The sequence below is a fragment of the Lonchura striata genome, chromosome 9 (assembly GCF_050655825.1).
Source record: "Lonchura striata isolate lonStrDom1 chromosome 9, ASM5065582v1, whole genome shotgun sequence".
NCBI classification, from domain to species: domain Eukaryota; kingdom Metazoa; phylum Chordata; class Aves; order Passeriformes; family Estrildidae; genus Lonchura; species Lonchura striata.
The window spans coordinates 22147870-22169583 of record NC_140711.1 but is presented as its reverse complement, the minus strand read 5'-3'; the positions used below and the strand labels follow the sequence as shown (position 1 = coordinate 22169583).

At 49.0% G+C, this 21714-nt stretch overlaps 1 protein-coding gene across 10 annotated transcripts in view; it reads right to left on the bottom strand.

Moving 5' to 3' along the window:
- Window positions 1-18826: 18826 nt before the first annotated feature.
- ARMC9 (armadillo repeat containing 9) overlaps window positions 18827-21714 on the bottom strand; it is a 57176-nt gene continuing 54288 nt past the window's right edge. For all 10 annotated transcript variants that reach the window (XM_077785695.2, XM_077785696.2, XM_077785698.2 and 7 more), the window contains one exon: window positions 18827-19840. In XM_077785695.2, coding sequence (XP_077641821.2) covers window positions 19818-19840 — 23 coding nt within the window. In that variant the 3' untranslated portion in view covers window positions 18827-19817. The remainder of the gene's footprint in view (window positions 19841-21714) is intronic.

Below are 21714 nucleotides of genomic sequence, written 5' to 3'. Positions count from 1 at the left end.
GGGCCCACACCTTGTGGAGAACTAATACTCTGCCCAGGACTCCAGTCTCACCCAGGCATCCATGCTCTGCCCACACACATTTCCTGGGACTCACAGCACACCTGGGGGTGTAGGGAGCTGACGGGGAGTTGCTGCAGCAGGAAGGTGCCTGCTCAGCATGCTGGGACCTCTCATAGGTCAAATTTCTAATAGCATCACAGCCAGGTGAGGGGTCCTTTCAAACTGTTCCTTCAGCCCTGGTTCGGACAGCCGTATCAGCATGGGACATCCCATTGCCCATTAAGAAGCAGATTAAAGACCTTCCTTTCCTTTTAAATGTAACATTTCAGTTGCAGGTGTTTTTCAGCCATAAAAATCAGTCCTTGTAATATCTACCTTTTTGTCACTCTCCCAATCCCACCAGCTGCTCATGTCTGCCATGAAGCCAGGCTGGGAAGCCTGCAGGAAATTTGCAGTATTTCCTTTCCTGTCCAGCAGACTGTCCCAGTCCCTTTCTGAACAGTTCCTCTGCATTTTTCATGATGAGGGTCAGGGTCTCCTATAGCTCTCACAATCCCCTGGACACACTGAGCTTCTCATGGAAAAGGCTTTTCTGGACATATAGAGGGACCCACATAACCTCTGCTACTCAAACAGCACCAAGGAAACTCCACATCCAGCTCAGTTTGGGGATGAAGATTGCATTGCTTTCTCCAGATCTGTTTCTCTCTCCTTATCTCAGCTTATCGCTTTCCCAGGTGTCCTGCAGCTCTGTTTCCTGGGGCCTGTGAAAGCTCCCCAGGAAACATTGCCCAAACAAGCTGCACCAGCTCTACAGCATCCTATGTCCTTATCATCACCAAAAGTCCATACATACCTTTCCTGATTCCTTTTTAGCTTGTTCCCAGTGCCTATAGGAAAGTTTGTATTTGCTGCACTCATGGCCCCAAGAAAATCATGGCCATGAGATTCACTGAGCATCAGCTTGACCCAAACAGGCTGCAAGAAGGACCCCCTTATCCCTGCAGCACAAGGAATGGTTAGATGCATGCCCATGTCTGGGGATTCACCCCACTCTGCAAAGAGGGGCTCACAGTGGAGGAGGACCCCAGTGGAGAATGGCCCTTGCACAAACAGGCACGAAGGGATGTGAACAGGAAAGCCCTGAGAGCACAACAACCATTTCATCCCTGCAATTTGCCCTGGGACCACGATGGGGACAGGGATGGCAACATCCACTCATGAGGAGCTGCAGTAAATCCTAAACCACAGCCCCGGGTGACTGCTGCCATTCCAGGCACCCAGCAGCCGTGGGTGTGTGCCAGTCTCGCGGGGCGCCGTGGGTGCCCAGCACCAGCACATCCAGCCGGCAGGAGCAGGGCTGGCCTGCTGCAGCCCGAGGGCTGTGCTGCTCCAGTGGGATTGACAATTGGCACTGCTGCAGCGTGAGGAGGGCTCCTGGCAGCCTGGGGCAGGCAGCTGTGCCAGCCCTGCTCCCAGTGTCCTGCCTCTCCGACGGCTGTTTCCGTGCAGGAAAGCTGTAGGGCCACGAGCATAGGACTTCCTGGATGATTCCATGCTGCTGTGAAGGGTTTTGGCTCAAATAACCCCCTACCTCTCCCTGTGTGGGAAAAAGATGCACATCCCACTGCATGAGAGCACTGCAGGCCTGGGGTGTGAGGGCTGCACAAAGCTTTACCTCTGATAATCATTAAAGGCTCAGTTCCTGTCAGGTCTGGGGCTTCTGATGCCTGGGATAAACATAGTCCTGGGCATCCCTGGCACCACCAATTCCTGTTTCAAGGATGAACCTGGAAATGAAGCAGAATTGTCTATGATTTTTTTTTTTTCATCATTACATAGAAAAGTTTGGGACAAAACCAAGTTTTTAGCTCTTCAGATTCACCCCAGAAAAACAGAAAAACAGCAGGAAGAACAAAATACAACTCAAAGCATGTTTCTTCTAAAAAGTTTTACTCCACACACATTCCCTTTGCCTCTTTCCAGCACCCAGCAAGAACAGGTTTCACAGGAGCAGCCACAACTACTCTGCTGAGAACGAAACACGAAAAAGAGAAACCTGAATATCACTCTAGTAGACTCTGCCAGCAGCATATCCCTGCCATTCCTGCCTAGCCCTGCCTTCAGCAAAGCAGCTGAATCTGTAGCCTTGCCCCTCCTTCTCTGCAGCACCCATCGCCTGTATTTCTTAGGTCTGAGCCATTAGACTGAAATTTGGAGGCACCAGGTGCCTTTTTGGCACTGTGGGCAGAGCTGCAGGTTTCTGGATAAGTGCTCTTGGGTGGCTGGTGCTGCTTGAGCTTGGAAAAGCCAAGTTCCTCTGCTTTGCACAACTCCAGTGACATTTGAGGTGTGCCAGGCCACAGCACCCCTGGGAGAGCTGGCAGGGCACCTGTGAGGAGCAGCATTTGGACAGGGATGCAGAGGGGAAGGCAATGCATGGATCTTCCTGGGCGACACCTCAGTGACAGCCAGGGTGACACCAGCTCCTGCTGGCAGCAGCCATCTCCACATCTGGTGGCTCCTGTGACCCGTTTGGAGTGAGCCAGTCCCAAGGCCACACGCTCACCCCCCCACCCAAGCATTATCCCAATTGGTGGCACTGCTGGAGATGGGGAGGGGCAACCTGTGGGGACAACAAGGCTTTGGTACTGGCATCAAACTGAGCTCCAGGACATTGTCTGGGTTAAGGGAAAGGACTGGGGTGATGCCCAAGTGGCTCATTTAAATGTTCTCAAAGTTAACCACAATGCTTTTTTGGTTTCAAGAATCCTCTTATAATTTCAAAGCGGACCTGAACTAAAATGTTTTATTAAAAAAAATAGTACAAAGAAATAAGTGAGCTTTTTTTATAAAGTTTATGTAATCCCAGAAGACTGGCTAGTGGCAGATTGACCTAGCCAGTGTTTTCCCACTGATGGTTTGGAATTTGTTTCACTGGGGAAAGCTGCACTGGTTTCTTTGATATGGTTTTTTTTTGTGTGTGTGTGAGTGTTGTTTTCTGATTTATTTTCATTCCAGCAAATTATACATACACAGAAAAAACTCTCACTTCTTCTTCCAGGAACTCTCACACCTCCTGACCACTTGTGCCTACACTGTGGTCCCTGGGCTGGGTTTCCCACACAAGCCAAGGTCCCGTTGCCCTGCAGAGACACACAAACCAGCCTCTCCTCCCCAAACCTCTGAGTGCCTGGAGCAGGACCAACGGCTCAGCCTGACCCAAGATCAGCTGCACAGGGTGGTCACACTTTTAGGTTTTTCTTTGCTAAACCACTCACCTGTGGTATACCCTGGAGCAGGGAGGGAGGTCAAAGCTGCAATTTGTTTGGCTGAGCCAGACTCGCACCACATCAAGACTTTGCACACACTAAGGAGCAAACATCCTGGATGTGATAGGACAGGGAATGTTCCTTTCTCCTTTCCATGTTTGTTTTCTAAGCACCTTTCATGATGCTGTGGTAAAGAGCAGCCCTGTGAGACTTGCCCATCACTGCAGCTCTCACGTGGGACACTGAGAGCTGTGAGCAGGGCTGGCTCTGCCTTCCTCCCAGGGAAGGTTCCCCAGGCAGTTTGGATTAATTATTAACCTGATTCATTGCTGCGTCTTGGAAGGTGGAGCAGATGTCATGGACTAACCAGGCTGACGTGGGACACCAGGAAAGACATCCACCCCCACAGAAAGCTCCCTCTGCTTGCCCATGCTAAAAGGGCCATAAACCAGACCCCCATAAACCAGGTTTATAAGTAAATTAATGAGTTGTTTTACTCATTAACCCCAGTGCCCCATGGTTGTTTCCATCCCAGCATCTCTGCTAGAGCAGGACCTACCCAGGATGTAGGAGGAGGTTTTCTGCCTTCCCACAGCCAGCTGCTCCATCCCACTCCACTGGCCTTGGCATTTCACACACTGAAACACCAAACACAGGGGGCTGCTGAAACACCTTGAGCCACAGCCACACCCTCTGTCGTGCCTGGAAGCAGGATTTACATGAGTGCTTCCAAAAATAGGGGAGGAGTGTAAGTTGCTTTGCAGAGTGATGGCTGGGCCAGCCCCCGTTGCTCCGGGGTCCCCAGGCTGCTGTTGCCCTTTGCAGACCCAACCGTGGGATGCAGCTGGGGCTGGCAGGGATGTACTCTCCTGGTCATTGTGCCAGGAGCCACAGGAGCAGGGCAGGGGAAGCACTCTGCAACCCTGGGTGAGCAAATCCCAGGTCCAGACCCACCCAAGGGTTTCTGTCCTTTGGCTTCCCCTTCCTCATTTTGCCCGGTGAAAAGGCTCCCTCCAGCCTCATGGCTGCTGCCCAGTGAGGATGCTGCCTTCCCTTCCCATGGGATTTAAACCCCTGGGACACCTGGGTGTCCTGGGGAGCCCTGTGTGGCTGTGCTGTTGCTTTAAAGCAGCAGCTGGATCCAGCTGTGACTCTGAGTAACCCTCACCGCAGCCTTGCCCAGCCTTTTATGCATTTTCCAGTGGTTCCAGAGGCGCTTGGCGGCAGCGTGCAGGGAAACCGGAATCACTGGCTGCTGGCGAGCAGAATGGGAGTGGAGAGGGAAAACATTTCCCTTCCCAGAGGAGCAGGGGGAGCCCAGTGCTGCAGCTTGGGCAGCGGGCACAGAGGGGGCAGGCTCTGGGGTGGGATGCAAACAGCCCGAGGCTGGGCACAGTGAGCCACAGGCCCCAGCAAGAGGTGCTGACCCCAGCGTGCCTCAGTTTCCCTTGTGCAGAAAGCTCCAGGGTCTGGGTTTTTCCTCATAACCTATGGTAGGATGGCATCCAGGCACTGAAAGAAACAAGCCCATGAGGACATAAGATGGGGGACATGAATGTGGGGTTTGAGGTGGGTGACAGTCTCATGCTGCCCAAACCCAGAAAGGAAGGAGGATGGGGTGCTTGGCCTTGGGAAGGGAAAGATCTGTCCTGGTGCTGAAGAACTGTTATTTCCATTCTGGACCCTCCAAAAAGATGGAGAAGAGGAAATCAGCAGTGTTAGGAAAGCAATGTAATGCCAGCAGTGAAATCAGGAGCCCTGCCTGTAGAGATGCTCCTGCCCATCGCAGGGACCACGGGCCTGTCCTGCCCAGCCCTTGCCACCCTGACTGTTCTGCCACGCCAGCTGTGGTCACAGCCTGAAGGTAAAGCCCTGGTTGGGCATCAACCCATGGAGCTGCTCTCCCAGCTCCATTCTGGGAAGAGCTGGGCTCCAGGTGCCAGCACAGCCCTGGGAAGCTGTGCTGCCTGGGGACTGGCATGGGCCCAGAAGCCAGGAGCTGCAGGGAGACGTGTTTTCCGCTGGGCAGGAGAGCACTCGCGACGTCTCTCATGAGTCAGATGGAAAGGACGGCTCAGGAGTCACCTGAGCCCGGCGGCTGCCTGCCCACGGCCCCTCTCCAGCCCAAGTGGAAAAACATACAGCCCCATACATGCCTGCTGAGACCCTGAGCTCTGGCCGAGCCCCCTCCTAGGCTGGCAGATGCAGAAATGCTCACATTAGCCTTTTTTGGCCAAATTGGTTTAGGAGAGAGGCAGAGACAACTCAGACGTCCCTGGCTCTGTGGCTCTGCTCAGCATTAATCATCACTCTGCTGCTTCTCGGCGCCAAAACCTGGGCTCTGCTACAGCCACTGGTGGATCTGTCTCCAGCAAGAGACAGGGAGAGGGGGAAGGAGGGCATGTGGAGTGCAGACTTCCCCTCTTTGGCGGGGGCTACTGGACTGAAGCCATGGCAAAGCTCCCTGCATGCACAAAAAGGGAGGGCAGCACCCGCAGTGCCAGCCCCGGGCAGGCACCCTCCGGGCACAGGGAATGACCCTTGCATGGGCACTGCGCCCCAGCCCAGCTCAGGGAGCTGGTGGGAGAGGTGGCAACAGCAATTTGCTAGCCTGGGAGTAGCTGAGACATAAGAGAGCCCTCTGGAGAGGAGAAGAGAGTCGGCACACCCAGACACATTCCTGAGGTTTGGTTTCCATGGTGGGATGTTCACCCGACGGTGAAGTCATTCTATGCCGTGAGCTGAGGTGGCCAGTGAGTTAATGCATGGATCCAGCTCCTTCCCTGATTCACAGCAGGCGCAGCCACAGCCCCGTGCCATCCCTTGGGCTGACGGCTCTCACGTGGCTCTGGCATTTCCAGTGTCTTGGTGCAGGGAGGCTCCAGACACCACTGCTGGGTTGATCCCTGCTCACCATGGGAAACCAGCTCCTGCTTAGGGTGGAGGACAAACTGATGGCCCTCCTGAGTCCTTCCAGCCCATTTGTATCATCACACTGTGCTGCCCATTGTGGTTTACTATCCCTTCATCCTCCCGCTGTCACTGGTGACAACAGGACAGAAATGCACCACCCTAAGAGGTTATTCCTGCAGGGCCAAAACTTTGAGGATCTGCCCAACACTAGAGAGAGGTTGGGAAGGATAGAGAACTGGTGTCATGGAAGGAGCAGGACGGAAAGCCCATCAGTCCTCAGGGTGAGGTGGCAGGGACACTCCCTGGCACAAGCAGCTCATGGTGCCAACACTGAGCTTGTGGCTGCAGAGTTCAGCAACGGGGCTCCACAGATCAACAAACCAGAGGTGTGGTGGGTGAACTAGCCCTGAAATGTCAGCCAGCAAGTTGATAGGATTATTCTCTGCCTCTGAGGTGTTTTTTTCCAGGTCTGAGGCACAGGGATGTCACCAGGCTGCCCAGAGCCATCAGCTGCCATTTACTCACTCACTCTCCTTTTGGGCCATGGCTATTTGTGCTAAAGGGAAATACCTAAGTGTGACTTTTCATCAAAGTTCAACTCCCTCACAGTCCAGTCAGCTGAATTCCCATTAAAAAGCATATCCCTTCAGGATGCATCTCCCGATCAACCACCACTACAGGGGCCTTCTGCACACTCTCTGCACCAGTGGTCCCCTCCTGCTCTCCCCAGCAGATGTGGGCCCCAGGACAAGCTGAACCCCAAGGAGCCTCTACTCATCTCTTGCTGGTGTCTTACATGTGCACGTGATGCCTCTGGAAGACAGTAGGACATGCCTAATCCTCTGATTTATCATGGGGGACCTCTCTGGGTCCATGTGCAGAGCTGTTTGATTTTGAGATAAAACCAGATCTTCCCATACATGCTTGCATCTAATCTAAACCAGAAATCCCTCCCTGCTTCTCATCCCACATGCAGCCAGGCATAGAGGTCCTAACTGAGACCACCAGGAAGCCACTCTCCCTTTGGAACTGCCCAGAGCTATGAGCAATGTTGCCTGCTCCAGGAAGTGACAAGCCACCTCCTGGCTCTGCCACGGCAGGTGCCATCCCTGGGGCCCAGGAGTTGATGCTGGGGATGTGTAAGGTGCTGGCACAGCCCGGCAGCCGCCTGGGTGTGTGTCGCCAGACCGGGAAGTGCACTGCCAAACCGAGCCAAAGAAAACCAGCAGCTCCAGGGATGTTTTACGCCAGCCAGGACGGGGCCCCAGACCTGCAAGCCAGTGCTTGAGGCACCAAAATGTGACACAAGACAGCTCCCTATCTCAAGGACCCCAAGGATCTTTCCAGGTTTTGTTTGACATGCCAAGTTACATGAAAGCCCAGTGATGGGTGCAGACAGACCCAGCCTCCACTGCCCCCTTGCCCTTCTCATCCCTGACCCCACGCAGACACCCAGGTGTGACACAAGGCTCCCTCAAATCCCTCCACCTCTGGAAACCTCCTTCAGCCTCTCTCCTTGCTCGGGCCCTTCTGCCTCCACTCCACGCTGATGAGATCCATGCCGGCCCCTCCTCGCCGGCTCCCGGCTGCCCTCCGGCCCCGGTGACTCAGCTCGGCACACACTGAGCCCTTTCAGCAGCCCTCGCCTCGAACACTGGCTCAGTCTTCAGCGCCGGGCCGAGCCCCCCCAGCCCGCTGAGGCACCGGCTCCTGGCCAAGGGGAGCATCCACGCCCTCCCTGAGAGAGCGGCTTTCATGGCCGGGAAGCCGAAGAGCTCCCGGAGTAATCGGGGCCGGGCGAGGCACAGGCAAGAGCTCGACCGAATGGGATGGACACATAGACCAGGTGGCTTTGAGCAACGGCCAGCAGTTAAAAAAAATAAATACATGTATTTGAGAAGAAAAAGGTTTACAAGCTTCTAATATGACCATTCTTGGCTTGGACAGATGAAACCTGTCAGGAGTCTTTTCCTCCTTTCTGCCTTCACCAAACTTCCTCTGACCAACAGCGGGGCTCTGTCTGTGCGGGGATGGGGCCACAGAAGGGGCTTCTCTGTTGCCCAGCTCCCAAACCAGCGGGGCCGTGGGCTCCACCATCCAAACCGCCCCCTCACCTGAAAACTTTGCAGAATCCTCCATCAGAGGAGCTGCTGGAAAAGACACTTGCACTTTCTCAGGGCTGGGGCTGTGCAGAGAGCAGGCAGAGAGCCACACTGTCTGCAGGGCAGCACCAACCCCTGCACTGCACTGGGCCCTGCTTGTGCAAGGGGACGTGCTGGCTGTCCCCAGAGTCTTGTGTCTAATGGCCAGGGGTGAAGTGCTGGAACCTGGAAAGTCCATACATGGAGTTGTAGGGGAGGGTGGTGCTCAGGTGTACCCCAAAAGGAGACTTACCAACCTGTCACAGCCTAATATGAGGCCTTTTCAGCTGTCAGGGCCTCTCCAGCAAGGTGTGCATGTCAGGGGACACAAAAGAGCAAGGTGAACTCTTGTGACCCTGGGTGACACAGTGGGGATGTGCAGGAACACAACCTTAGGGCATGAGACTGCAGGAGTATCTTTTGCCTCTTTCTTTTCTGCCTCTTGCTGTTTTCCACGTGTCATTTTCTGCTCAGTTTGCCAGAATGCCCAAAACACCTGACAAAACAGGTTCCTCTGTCTGTCCAGGGAAATCACCTTTACCACAGCTCTCAACACAGGCTGGACAAAGGGGTCTCACTCACTCTGTGAGCAGCGTGGCAGGGTCACCAGTGTAGCTGAAGCTGTGCCGATTTACACCTGTAGAGCATTTGAACCTGCACCAAGCTCAGCTCTGGGCTTGGGAACAGGGTTAATGGGAAAAGCCTACAACCCTGACTGTGCTGCACTGCAAGAGGCAGCTGAACAGGCTCAAGGGGAATCTCCACCAAGAGTTTGCAACTGAATGCCTCACAAACCTCTGCTCTTGTCCAGGCATTTCTCCTTGGAGGGTTTATTTGTCCTCTTCCACAAGTAGGGCCAGAGAGGGGAAATCTCAAAATCTTGGTGGGAGGAATGTGGTAGCTGAAGGGCAGAGATGTGCATCACAGCCACCCTCCCCTCTGGGCATTCGCCAGGTTTCAGTAGCAGTGAAGTCCCTCTTCAGCTCCTGAAATGAAACTGCAAATGAAACCACCACAACAAATGAGTGAGTTTTATAAGCCTGGAAAGAAGCATGAGGTTTTGCAAGCTGTGCTTAACCTGTGAAAGGTCGCCTGGAAACTGCTCTCCTGGCTGTGTGGACACCAGCAGCAGTTGCCCCAGGGAAAGGAGGTGTCTTGCCACCAGATACTGCACAACTGGTGAGCACAGCCCTGACTCAAACTGCCTTAGGACACAGAGCAAGTGCTGCTGCACCAGGCTGCAGAAACCCTTTCCACTCCTTTTCTCTCAGTTATCCTTCCAACATTGCCTGGTTTTGTAAAGGAGGAGGGGAATGGATCCTATGAAACCCTCAGCACAGCCCAAGGTGTGTGTGGGGAGGACAAGGCCCAGCTTTCAGGGCAGTGGTAGCTGTGACAGATATTATGATGCTGAAGTAGGACAGTTCATGGATGAGGTTTAAATATATACAGAGCCCTGAGGTTCCTAGAACCCAGAGGGACCTCATTTCCCAGGCCTAGCGTTGCTGAAGTGGAGGAAGGGCCAGCGAGCATTCCCCACACCCAAGCCCTGCAGGTCACTTGTGCTGGAGTCAGCAGGGAAGGAGGGGAGCAGCTCTGTTTTGGGCTGGTCCTGAATCCCGGGTGGGTCGCAGTGAATAATCTGCTCACAGGGTTGACACAAATATCTCCACTGCTCCTGCTGGCCTTGGCATCACCCATCTAGTCGTAGCTCTGCCAGCAACATTATCTCCACTGCTTGCAAAGGGAGAACCAACACGTTTCACACCCAGGGAACACAGAGATTCTTTTCTCAATAATCCGGAAAAGCAATTGATATTTGTGTGGAGGAAGGGGAGAGGCAGAATAACGTATTTATGGAGCTTTATTCGTCACTAGTTCCTGCACGGCCAGGCTGGACAGCTCTAACCTGCTCCAACCTGCTCCTTTGTGGCAGAACACATTGTTTGAGTAAAACCCAATACCAGCAAACTCACTGATGCAACAGAAACCTGACCAGATGCTGCCTATGAAAAACAAAAGGAATAGTGCATGAGGAGATGTGTAGCACTGGTACTTTGCACCCCATTAACAGGGGGTGGCAGAGCAAAAGAAAACCTGGGCTGGGCATGCACAACCCCAGTCTTTGCCTTTGGTGTGGGTTGAATGTTCAGTGGATGTGGAGGAAAAGTCAGATGCCACATAACAGCTTTTAGCTGATGTGGGCAGAGCATGGGCTGAATCTATGTAGAAGGAGAATCAAAACTGTTTCAACTTCGCTTTGTGAAGTGAATAGTATGTAGGAGCTTCCCTCCTGAACCACACCAGTGGGGGAGACATGTGGTTGTCCAGACAAACACCATCTATTTCTCACCCTCAGGGTCATGCACGTTAGCTTCAAACTGTGCCTGGAAAAGAAAATAAGAAGCTAGTACTGATCATGTTGACATTTTAAGTCTCCAGGCAATCTCAGCAGCCCCCATAAGCCAACACTGCTGCTGTTCCCCCAGCTGCACCCTCCCTGTGCACAGAGCCGTTCTTGCACCCTCACCCTGCCTAAATAATTTAACTTTGCTGCAAGAGCACAGGACACAGCACTAAGGGATCATAAGAATCACCCCTACCAGCATGAAATGGGACCCTCAGATTAAACAATAAGGATTAAAATAGGACCCTGTCTAAAACTCACCCTCTACATTTTTGGGGTGCTGGTCCCCAGCAGCCTCCCAGCCCTGCTGCCCACACTCCATCCAGGCTCAGGGGGAATTCCCCATATCTCCCCTGCTTTTCTCTTGCAATCTCCGAATCTCCCCTGAGGCAGCTGCAAAGCTCTGTCTTGCTTGAAGGAGTTAAAATAAAGAGACACTTTACAACTATTACATTTGCATTTGAGACAACCACCCACCACAAAGGTATTCCTCAACTTCTTTGTGATGTGCAAGTTCTGAAGGTAGGTGTGGTGGTGGTAGTGGTGGTGGTAAAGTTTCCATTCCGGAATCTTTACAGGAACAACCTCAATTTCATATTGATTCAGCCTTTCCTGCACTAAGCCTATTGTATGACCTTCTCCATGGTTAAGCCTAATACAAACTACCTGGTATATACACACCTGAACACAGGTCAAACTCCAGGTTTGAGCTGCTGTAAGAGAATCCTGGATACAAATGTCTCTAAATAATAATCCAGGCTGAAATGCAGCTGCCTTGTTGATTTGGTGCTACTTTAGCAAACCAGAGTTTTTTGCTTAATTTCTTTCCCCATCCTTTTGTTTCAGAGCCCATGTCTGCACAGAAAGCCAGGCACAGCAGCAGCCATGTGGGGCAGTTACAGATCTATTGCACTGGTTTGTGATGAGACGCAGAAGAAAAACTCTTCATGATTAAAAAACTGATATTCTGATCCATAGGGCTGAAACAGCTGCAACAGCTCTGGCATGGTCAGGCAGTGACAGCCTGACTTGGAAGAGCTGCTGCAGTAGCATGAACCTTTCCTGAAGTGGTGAAAAGCTAGCACCAGCTCCCAGTGCAGTATTGATTTCTTCCATGCTGTTCAGCTGGGGGTTTAAAGGCCCCTGCCAGCAACTCCCTGGAGAGCAGACGACCAAGAGTCTCCTTTCAGTTGTATGCCATGCCACATCCTCTCAGATCTCCCCAAAAGTGCTCAGGAGAACCCACAGTTTCTACTCTCTAACTGGCCTAACTGGTGTCCAGAAACTGGGTGCCAGCCCTACACCAGCCCCTGCTGCCCCCCACCCAGTTCCTCTGGTGCCCAGCTGGGCTCAGAGGAACCTTTTCCTCTTGTACTGCGCTTCCACTCCTCGCATGCTGTGGCCAGTGCCATGCAAAGCACAAGAAGAAGACCCAGCTGCCCTGGCTGGGACCAGGACAGAGCTTGTTTTCCCTCTAGTAGCTGCTGTGGTGCTGTGTTTTGGATCTGGGACCAAAACAGAGCTGATAAGGCAGGGATGTTTTAGCTGTTGCTTACACAGCACAAGGTCAGCTCTGTTTCTCATGCTGCCCCAGCAGTGAGCAGGCTGGGGGTGAACAAGACAATGTGAGGGGACGGAGCACAGACCCCAGGTGATCAAAGGAATAGCCCAGACCGTGTGCCAAAGTGCTCAGCAATAAAAACTGGGAGAAAGAAGGAGTGACAATGTCTGTCTTCCCAAATAAGAGTTATGCATGATGGAAACTGTTCTGGCTTTCCCAGAAATGGCTGAACACCTGCCTGCCCGTGGGAAGCAGGAATGAATTCCTTATTTTGCTTTGCTGGTGCACACAGCTTTTGCTGTTCCTATTGAATTATCTTGATCTCAGTCCACAATTTTTCTTGCTTTTGCCCTTCTGCTTCTGTCCCCCATTGCTCTGGGAGGGGGGGAGCAGACGAGGGCTGTGTGGGGCTGAGCTGTCCCCCAGGGTTAACTCACCACACACCCCAAAGGTTGGGCTGATAGCACCCCCTCCATCATCTCCCACATGCCTAAGCAAGAACATATTTCCCCAGGAGCTGATTTTCTAGCAAGGACAGGGTATTCCTGGTACAAACCACACTCATAGCCCAGAGAAAATTAATTCAAGGCAGCACGTGGGTCACACCAGAACCTGTGCCAAGCTGCAGGACCAGTCAGCTCTGTAGAAGATAAGGCAGCTTGAGAGTTTACTTCTCTGCCCAGGACAACTGTCCGTGTTGGGAGAAAGAAGTAAAATATGCCAGCTCATCTGTCACCACACTGTCCCGTTCCTACTGCCAGAAATGGTTTGAGGGGCGTCTAAGGAAGACGAGAGGTCTCACCTCTGGACAGGTGACACTTCAGGGCTGAGTTGCCCTGAACTTTTCTTACTAGGAAGTGGCTTTGCATAAAGTACTGACGTTAGAAGGTAAAGGTAATGAGAGATTGTAATCAGCCCTGGCACAAAAGGAAGGGAATTCCTGCTAATACCAGAGACCCTAATCTGGGATCTTTTTGGGATCAGGTCTGTTTGCAGGGAGAGGCTGTGCTACAGACAAAAGGGGCTAGGACCAGCAAGCACCAAACACTCAGCCAGTTTTCACAGAATTACAGCTTGGGACAAGCATCTTTCAAAGCCTCCTTTGCCTCTGTAATGCATGAACATGATCCAGCTCTATGGAATAATTCCATTGCAGGAAAAAATAAAGCAACCCCCCCCACTCCAAACAAAACAAAAAGTTAGAGAGCGGGAAGGAAGCAGAGACAGGAAAGTACAAGGACGCTCTTCAGAGAGGCCACTGCTGCAAGATAAAGGGACAGATTTTTATGAATGTACTGAGGCTTATGAATGTACTGAATGTACTGAGGTTCCCTCTGAAACTTATTTTAGGCACCTGAACAAAACTTACCAGCTTTGTGTAAGAGTTCAAACAATCCCTTGCTGCCAGCAAGGAGCAAGTGTTTGTAGAAAAGCAGCTGCCTCCTCAGAGCTGCTTGGGGGAAGCTGGACTGGGCTGAAACACAGGAGACATTTACATCTCACTAGGAACAAATAATGAAAAAATTAGATGTAGAGCAAGGAAATATCTTTTTCAGATTGGGCTTTCCAGATGTGTTACTGCCACCAGAAAGGTGTCAGATCACCTGGACTGGTTTTGATTAAGAAGCCTTGATCTCTGCCCTGTTCATGGACATGACCCAGGAGCCAAATCACTTGAGATTAAATTGGTTCTCACTGCTGCCATTTCTGGGTGACTTGAGCAATTCAAGTGACACAATTGCTGACACTGCTTTAGTTGCTGTAAATGTGGTTTCAGAGAACCTTAGGAGCCCCAAAATGGTCTGAGAAGTTCACAGTGGCTCACACCCACATTTCTGCAATGCTGGAATGGAGCTTTTGGTACAGTTAGGATGGAAATTCTGGCTGTTTCAAACAGCCCAGTTTCCACAGGCCTTGAGGGTGGAAGGGGCTTAATCGAAACAGAACTGTTTTCCTCAAGTCCCAGAGCTGCCACATTTCATTGCCCAGCTGCTCACTTGGATGAGGAAGAAATAGAAAGGAGCCAGTTTCATGGAAAATCATGGTAGGCCACAATCTGCAGAATTAACAAAAAAAAGTTATCTGCTTACCAGGAGCCAGTCGCCTACAATACTGCAAAAATTTGATCCTGGGGGAAGGCTGCTGGAGAAGAGAGTAAAAATTTCAGGGAGACTGTGCTGCTTGACAAAGAATTCATTTGGTGCTAATGGTTCTGCTTCTTGCTACAACATGAACCACGCTCCCAAAAGGCAGTGCATGAGCAGGCAAGAACAATAAAGTGATTTGTTCTCAGGAAGGATTCAACCTCTGCCAACAGGCAGCCGGATCCAGGCAAGGGCTCGGACACAGACCGGCACACGGCAGCCCAAATGAGCAACTCTATCACTTGGCACACAGCTGCTATTTCCAGCACTTTCATCCCATCCTCACTCCAGCTCAACTTTTTCACTCTTCAGAGGAAAACTAAATCGGGATCTACAAAGGCCAGAATTTTTTCTTGAGATCAGTAGAAGGAGTTGTCCTTGAACTCTTAAAATCCCTCTGCAGGTGGTCTGATTGTCAAATGGCCTCAGCGTTTGTAGCTGTCACATACAGCCCACTATAAAAGGCACCTTAAACATCTACAGAATAAACCTTATTGTTTCAGGTATCTGCTACTTTTCATTTGTCCTGTTTATTTGGTTGCTCAGAAGAATTAGCTCTCAGCATTATTAATAGAAAAACAAGTAAAATGAAATAACACTTTAAAATTCTTTTAAGCTGAAAGCTAGCAAGGCATATTGAAAACAATTTTTGAAATTAAAAGCAGTCCTACGTCACTGGTATGCAGAGTAAACAAAATAACTGACACTCCCAAAACTGTTGCCTTAAAATTATATAAGAATAGCATTTCCCATACTTGAAGAAGATAAGAACAAAACATTAAAAGTTGTTCAGGTGACAACTTTAATGAAGTAAGATTTCTTACTGCTTATGTGAAGCATTCTTGCTTTCACTGCCATCAATTACTGCCCCAGTTTCTTGGAAACTTGGACCATATGCCAATGACTGCTGACAGAACTTGTACAAAAAGAAGGACATGTTCCAGAAAGTTATTAGATGTCCTAGGGTGTGCCACTGAGCCTGTTGTTCGGAGAGCTCCAGGTCCTCAAAAAGTGGAAATTTGGATCATGATGCTGTTACTGAATACAATGTCACTGCAGGGCAGAGAGCAGCCTGGAGTTGGGAGGAAACTTTCTCTGAAATATCGGATCCCAACTCCTGACAAGACGTCAGGCTACAGAATTACTGGTCTGATAACATAGTAGGACAATGTTCTATGCCCTGCACCCAGAAGTAGTTTTCTTTTTCAAATCCATTAGCAGCAGATTGCCATAGCTTGGCCAGAACAGCCTGGTCTTTATGAAGTCTGTTCCATTTGTCTTGAAACCTCTTGCTATTTCTCACCTGTCAATAAACTCTCAAGAGTCTCCCTCCTTTCAGGATTTCTATGAATAGGTTGGGAAAGTGCAGCCTAGCCCAGAGGAAGCCACGTGGCTCAGTCACAGAGGTATTCTGGCACAGGGCTCCCACAGGATCAGTGAGGTTTGCATGGCTATAATTATATATATCCTCTCTGCTTGCCATGCCCACACAACTCCTCGAGCTCAGGGGCTCACACAGCACAGGAGGTGTCCGGGGTGCCTGGCAGGGCTCACACACTCCTTCCTTGGACTCAAGCAAGGAGCACCCCCCAACTCTCCCAGGAAAGTGCTTGATCCAATATTCAGTCAGACTGCAAGCGTGAGGAGGGTCCAAACAGCCAGGAAGTTCTGTCTCAAAGATAAATTTGTAGCCCCTAGCTCCACAGTAAGTCTGGATACACTTAAACACCTGCAAGGAAGGCAGTGTGTTGGCTTTCTGGCTACCACCACGTCAAGAGTCAAGATGTGCGTGAACACATTGCAGAGCTCCTTATCTCTGCACTGCCATCTCCACCATGATTTATAAAGATTAGTGAAACTTTGTTTAAAGGGACAACTCAAACCCAAACCAAGCAACCACTGTCCCTCCCCACCACAGCAATATTTTCCCTCCAGAGGACTTCCTTGCTTGTCTTCCCTAACACACTTGAATTGCACAACAAATAGTATCTCTGATAGCAACCCAGTGTCACTGGTGGAGTCCCACATGCGTGGGCTCTCCTCATGAGAGACCACAAACAATGAGTGGTTCATGCCTTCTTTGCAACACTTCTGAGTATACACCATCACCTCTGCAGAGGCAGGCCAGGCTGAACTGAAGGGACCTGTGTTTTCTATTTGGAGATAAAAATTGTTTGGGACAGAATTTGTCAATAATAAACTGGAGTGAAATGTAAAGAAATGCATACAAAAAAGCTGCATGACTCCCCAAACCAAATATATCAAAAAGAGAAAGAAGGAAAAAAAAACCCTTTAAGAGCATATTTATCTAGTCATGGAAAGATAACATTAAAGCACTTGGACAGAATGAGCCCTCTATGCAAACTACAGTAGACTTACAGTCTCAAATAACACTGCATAAACAAAATGACACTGAATATACAGTAGTTGCATCCAAAAGGTACAGTAGCACCATTAGGACTTTGGTCCCGGAAAAACTTTCCTTGCAGATCCGTGTGTCCTTTGCAATAATTTTATTTGCTCTTTGTGAAAGAAATTACAGCCACTCGAAGTGCAATCACACCCCTCCCACCCGGGCAGCAATCTCCACTGCTCCTGTAATGAGTTCCCCAGGAGGGTGTTGAATCTAGCAGCTGTCTCTTTATGGCACAAGCAAAAGACACCCATCAGCTTTTCAGAGTGAGGTGCTGAATTTGCTGTGTGTGTGCTACTGACCTCCATTCAGGGACCTTTCCACTCCAAAGAGTGGAGTTCTGTGAACAAAGGCAGAATCGACCTTTTTCATTAGCTTCAAATCTTCTGACTGCCATCACAGGGGCTTTTTTGTGAAGACAGAGGAAAGGACGTGTTACTTCCTCAGCCTCTCAAATCACTGTTCAGCTGATAACTTATTTCTAAGCACATCCATAGTTTCTCTCAGGCATTTGGAAAATTAAAATTCTCATGCATTAATATAGTCTTGGACTTCAAACTCCATACTCATACAGCTAAGAGAACATGGAAAAATATACATATAGAGTTCTGCATTGCAAGAGGCCTGAGCAAGAAACACACAACCATACACTCTTCAGTTTGTTCCTTTCAGTCCAACTCAGCAAGATGCATTTTGGTTTTCATGAATCTTGATCTGCTGGAGCAGCTGCCACACCTACCAACCACCTTGTCTGGCAAGGGGTGGTGAAGTTTTACCTCAACTCATAAAATCAGTGAGGTTTTGGGGTTGTTGCTCCCCATGCCATTCCTCGCAAAAAAAAAAAAAGTCTGTTCTAATCACTTTTCAAAAGCTGCTCTCCATTTTACACAATCAGATCTAGAATGAACATAGCACAGATCCAACATGAAACACAGCACTGCTGTAAGATAAAAAAAACTCAGCTACTGGAGCACTCAATACATACATGGTGTTATTCATGTATGCAAATGAACTGCTTAGCACTTCATTCACAGCTTGGTTGTTGATGTTACAGTGCTGGAAAAACCCCAGAATTTCAGAGGAAATTCTGCCTACCCTGGAAAGCCATGAGGTGAACTTTTATGGCTGTTTTCCATTACTGCCTTTTTGTGAACCAGAGGACATTTTCCCATTAGTTGTGTATCAGCTCTGAGAGGAGGCAGAAGATTCTAAGCACAAGTCAGAGATTTTCTGTGACTTCTTTGTCTGGTATGGGGATCTGTGTGACAGGCTAGCAAGTGCCTGTAGTCACTTCATATCCCGTGTAGTTTGGGAGCTAAAGCAACACCCATACTCTGGCTGCTTGGTGTTAGTAAGTAAATTGTAACTTCCACATGAATTGATTGGATTTTAAGCTACAGGAGGTCTTCTCCTACAAAACACCCCCATTCTGATTTAAAGTCTATCCAAAGGGGTTTCCTGAACTTGTGTGTGAGAGCCCTTTCTGCAAACATTTGACACAGCATCACTGATCTCAGTGGGTCTGAAGCAACAGCATCAGTGGCCTTGGCTCTTGAGTTGCCACCACAGAGCAAGAGGCCCAATTCAATGTCTTGTCAGAAGCACAAAGCTTTCTTCTGGCTCTACGGAAATGGCTTTACAACTCTTTACTTTAGGGGAAGGCAGTGTCACTATAGAAGCTGCTTTACCCTTCAGGCTGTGTTCCACTTGTTTGCTCTCCAAAACCAAAGCCCTACCTTCCCTGTTTTCATACTCATTCAAACATTTGTTTTTCAAGTCTCAATAAGGCAAATACACCGTTTGCTTTTTGTACATCTCTGTCTCAGCAGCAGCCAAGTTCCAATGTAAACTGCATTCATATGTCCTAGCAGCTGTCACATGAAGGGGTGTCACTGAAAAGCCAACCCCCAGTGAAGACTTCAGTGTTTCCTGGTCGCTGTTACTGTCGAGAGAAAGAACAACAAAAAGCACTAGCTTTGTAATTCACCGGCAGAACTAACTGCTGCTTTTTATTTAGTGGAAGGATTCCTGATATCTCTTGCCTAGTCAGCACTTCACCTGCACCAAAGACCAGCACAAATTCCATAAAGACATAAACACTCATTGCACTGAAGTGAAGAGCATAAAAAAAACCCCAACAAACACCAAATATGGAGCACAGTTACATGAAAAGAGAAAGCTGCTTCTGATCTGTTCACATTCTCATGGTTTCTTCATTCCAGGAAAAAAAAGAGATTTTTCACTCCACAAATGTTAAACAGTAGAATTAACCAAAAAAAATGCAGAAAGAAGGCTTAGGAGTAATTGCTGCAGATAAAGACCTCAGAGGTGAGCATGGATGGTGCCTTGGGCACTGTAACAGTGTTTTTCATCTGCTACAGGTCAACCAGAAGCTGATAAAATACCTCCTTTTCAGGGTCTGGGGGCCACGCAGATCTCACTCCACACAGGACTGCTCCGGGCTGGAAGGCTCTACACATGTGGCAGACAGTGTCCCTCTTCAGGCAGATCCTTTGAACACAGACACCTCCCAAACCAGTCACAAAGGCAAATTTTTTAAAAAAGCAATTGGCAGGCTGCTTCAACAAACAATAAGTAAAAAATACAGTTTCTTGGCAAAACTCCTGAGCTACATTCTGTTTCCAATGCCATTTACACTGACACAGGAGGCAGAGAGCAAGAGTTTCTTCTCAAGGTGGCAATGTCATTTTAGAGTAAACTATCAGAAAATATCCATCTCCCATGACAGTCCTGAGCTGCTGCTCAGACCTCGAGTTCTAATAACAAGGCCCTTTTCTTAGCCAGTTTTAGAGCCCACAGACACATCCCATCAGATAATCCCAAATCCCTGTGCAAGGCCTGCAGTGTCAACAGCCTCACTCTCCTCTGCAGGTCACCAGTAAAGTTCATTACAGGAAGCTCGCTCTGTCCTTCAACAATGTGATTCTCGAGGAAAGGAACTGTTCTCACTTCTTGTAGGACTGGCTGCCTGCAGAAAAACATCGAGAAAGGGTCTGTCAGCTGAAAGCAGGATTTATTACAAGACAGGAGCTGCCTGAGGGCAACACTTGTACAGGGACACAAACATCGCAAAAAACATGCAGAAAGGCACTTTAACTCGTGAGGCTGCAACTCAAAACTGCAGAATGCATTTATGGCAACTTCTTTTCAGGGGATATTGAAAGAACTGAAAGGGCATCACCAGGGCCCAGTTGCACTCCTGACAAAAAACATTCCCCCAGGATCAGAGTGGATTAAACCACACAACCGTGTCCGCATGGAACACAGTTGAAAAGGTCTAAATTTGGAGGTGCCTATGCTCCCTGTGGAATTCTGTGTTTCATCCATGCTGCCAGTGTCATCCATGTATGTGCCAGCTTGGAAGTGGAAATCACAGAGGATCCCAGCATGGCTGATTTTATTTGGAGGAGCTTGCTTTTGCTCTAGAGTTCAGTTAACAGCAGGGGCTGCATCTTGGGCAGGACTCTGGCCCCAGGCCTGTAGCTGATCTAAGTACCTGGGCTTCCTCTGCATTCCTCAGGCATTCCTCACACTCCATGCTCCAAGAGGAGCAGTCCAGCTAGTTCAGGCAGGTTTACATAATCAACTTGTTTCCAGAAAATACACCTGTAATAAATACTAAAATCAAGCTAAAAATGTGCCTCTAAATAAGTATATGCAGCAAGTAAAATCAGAATGTCATCTTTTTCTCATTGTGTCCATCAGCTATAAAAACTTGCATTTCTCCAGAGATATTAAGAAATGCACAAATTAGTCTTCCACTGGAACAGTCTCTTGATATGTAAAGTCCTACATACCTATGCAGCAGGCAAATGGGAGGCAGCAACTTCTGGAATCTACTGATTACTGGTATCTGTGCATCTGATACCATTTTTGACCTGCAGATGAATCAGCTAGGAAATTAAAGGAGCAGTAAGCACAGAGCTTTACTAGGGAAATGTTAGGGGCTCACTTGCTTCAGAACTCTTTCCAGCATCTTTAAGTAACAGCTGAGAATTACCTTTGAGAACCTCAAGTTTCAGCATAGGTGCTTAAAATCCTTTTTAGTCCTTTAAAAATCTGGTCCTTACAACCTTGATGTAACTCTTACCACCTATAAACCCCTGTGTGAAAGTCCCTGTAGGATGGACAAGAACTAATTGGTGCTCTGTGACAGCAGACAACAAGGCTGGATACATGTACACAGAGTAATGAGAAGATTAGCTGTTTGCAAAATAATTTATTTGCTATTTTTAGCATGAAGATGTCAGTCTCAGATTCAATAAAAGAGAGAAACAGAGAATTTCTAACCAGGCAGAAGCCAGGGAAAGAGTTGGAGAAGAATGTAAATAATCTTTTATCTCTCTGTGCGTCATGCACTCTGCACCAATGGAGTGGGTTGTTTTCACTCCAGGACCAATGGAATTGGCCTGGACGAAGCTCTGTATAAAGAGTGATGCATTTTGAAATAAATTGGAGTTTTTCTCTCAACAACCTTCTGAACAGAGTCTGCTCATTCCCATCCTGCCTCAAAAGCATAAGGAAGAAGTTCATATTTAATTGCTGACACTGTCTCGTGGCACATGTGGACAGAGAGAAAATGATAACCTGGAATCCCAAGCAAAAAATTGGGAGAAATAGTAAATGGACACAAAGCAAGTTTGGATGCCTGCTATACATTCAGCATACATTCCTAGCAAAGAGAAGAGGTATAGTGTAAAACAAATAAAACAATAAAAGTTAGAAGAGGTCAAGTATCTGGACTAACAGATCATCACATATACTGAATCCACAGAGAACCCGAAGTGATCTACTTTAGAGCAATTTAAAAATAAAATGCATTTAACTCTGTGCCACTGGAAA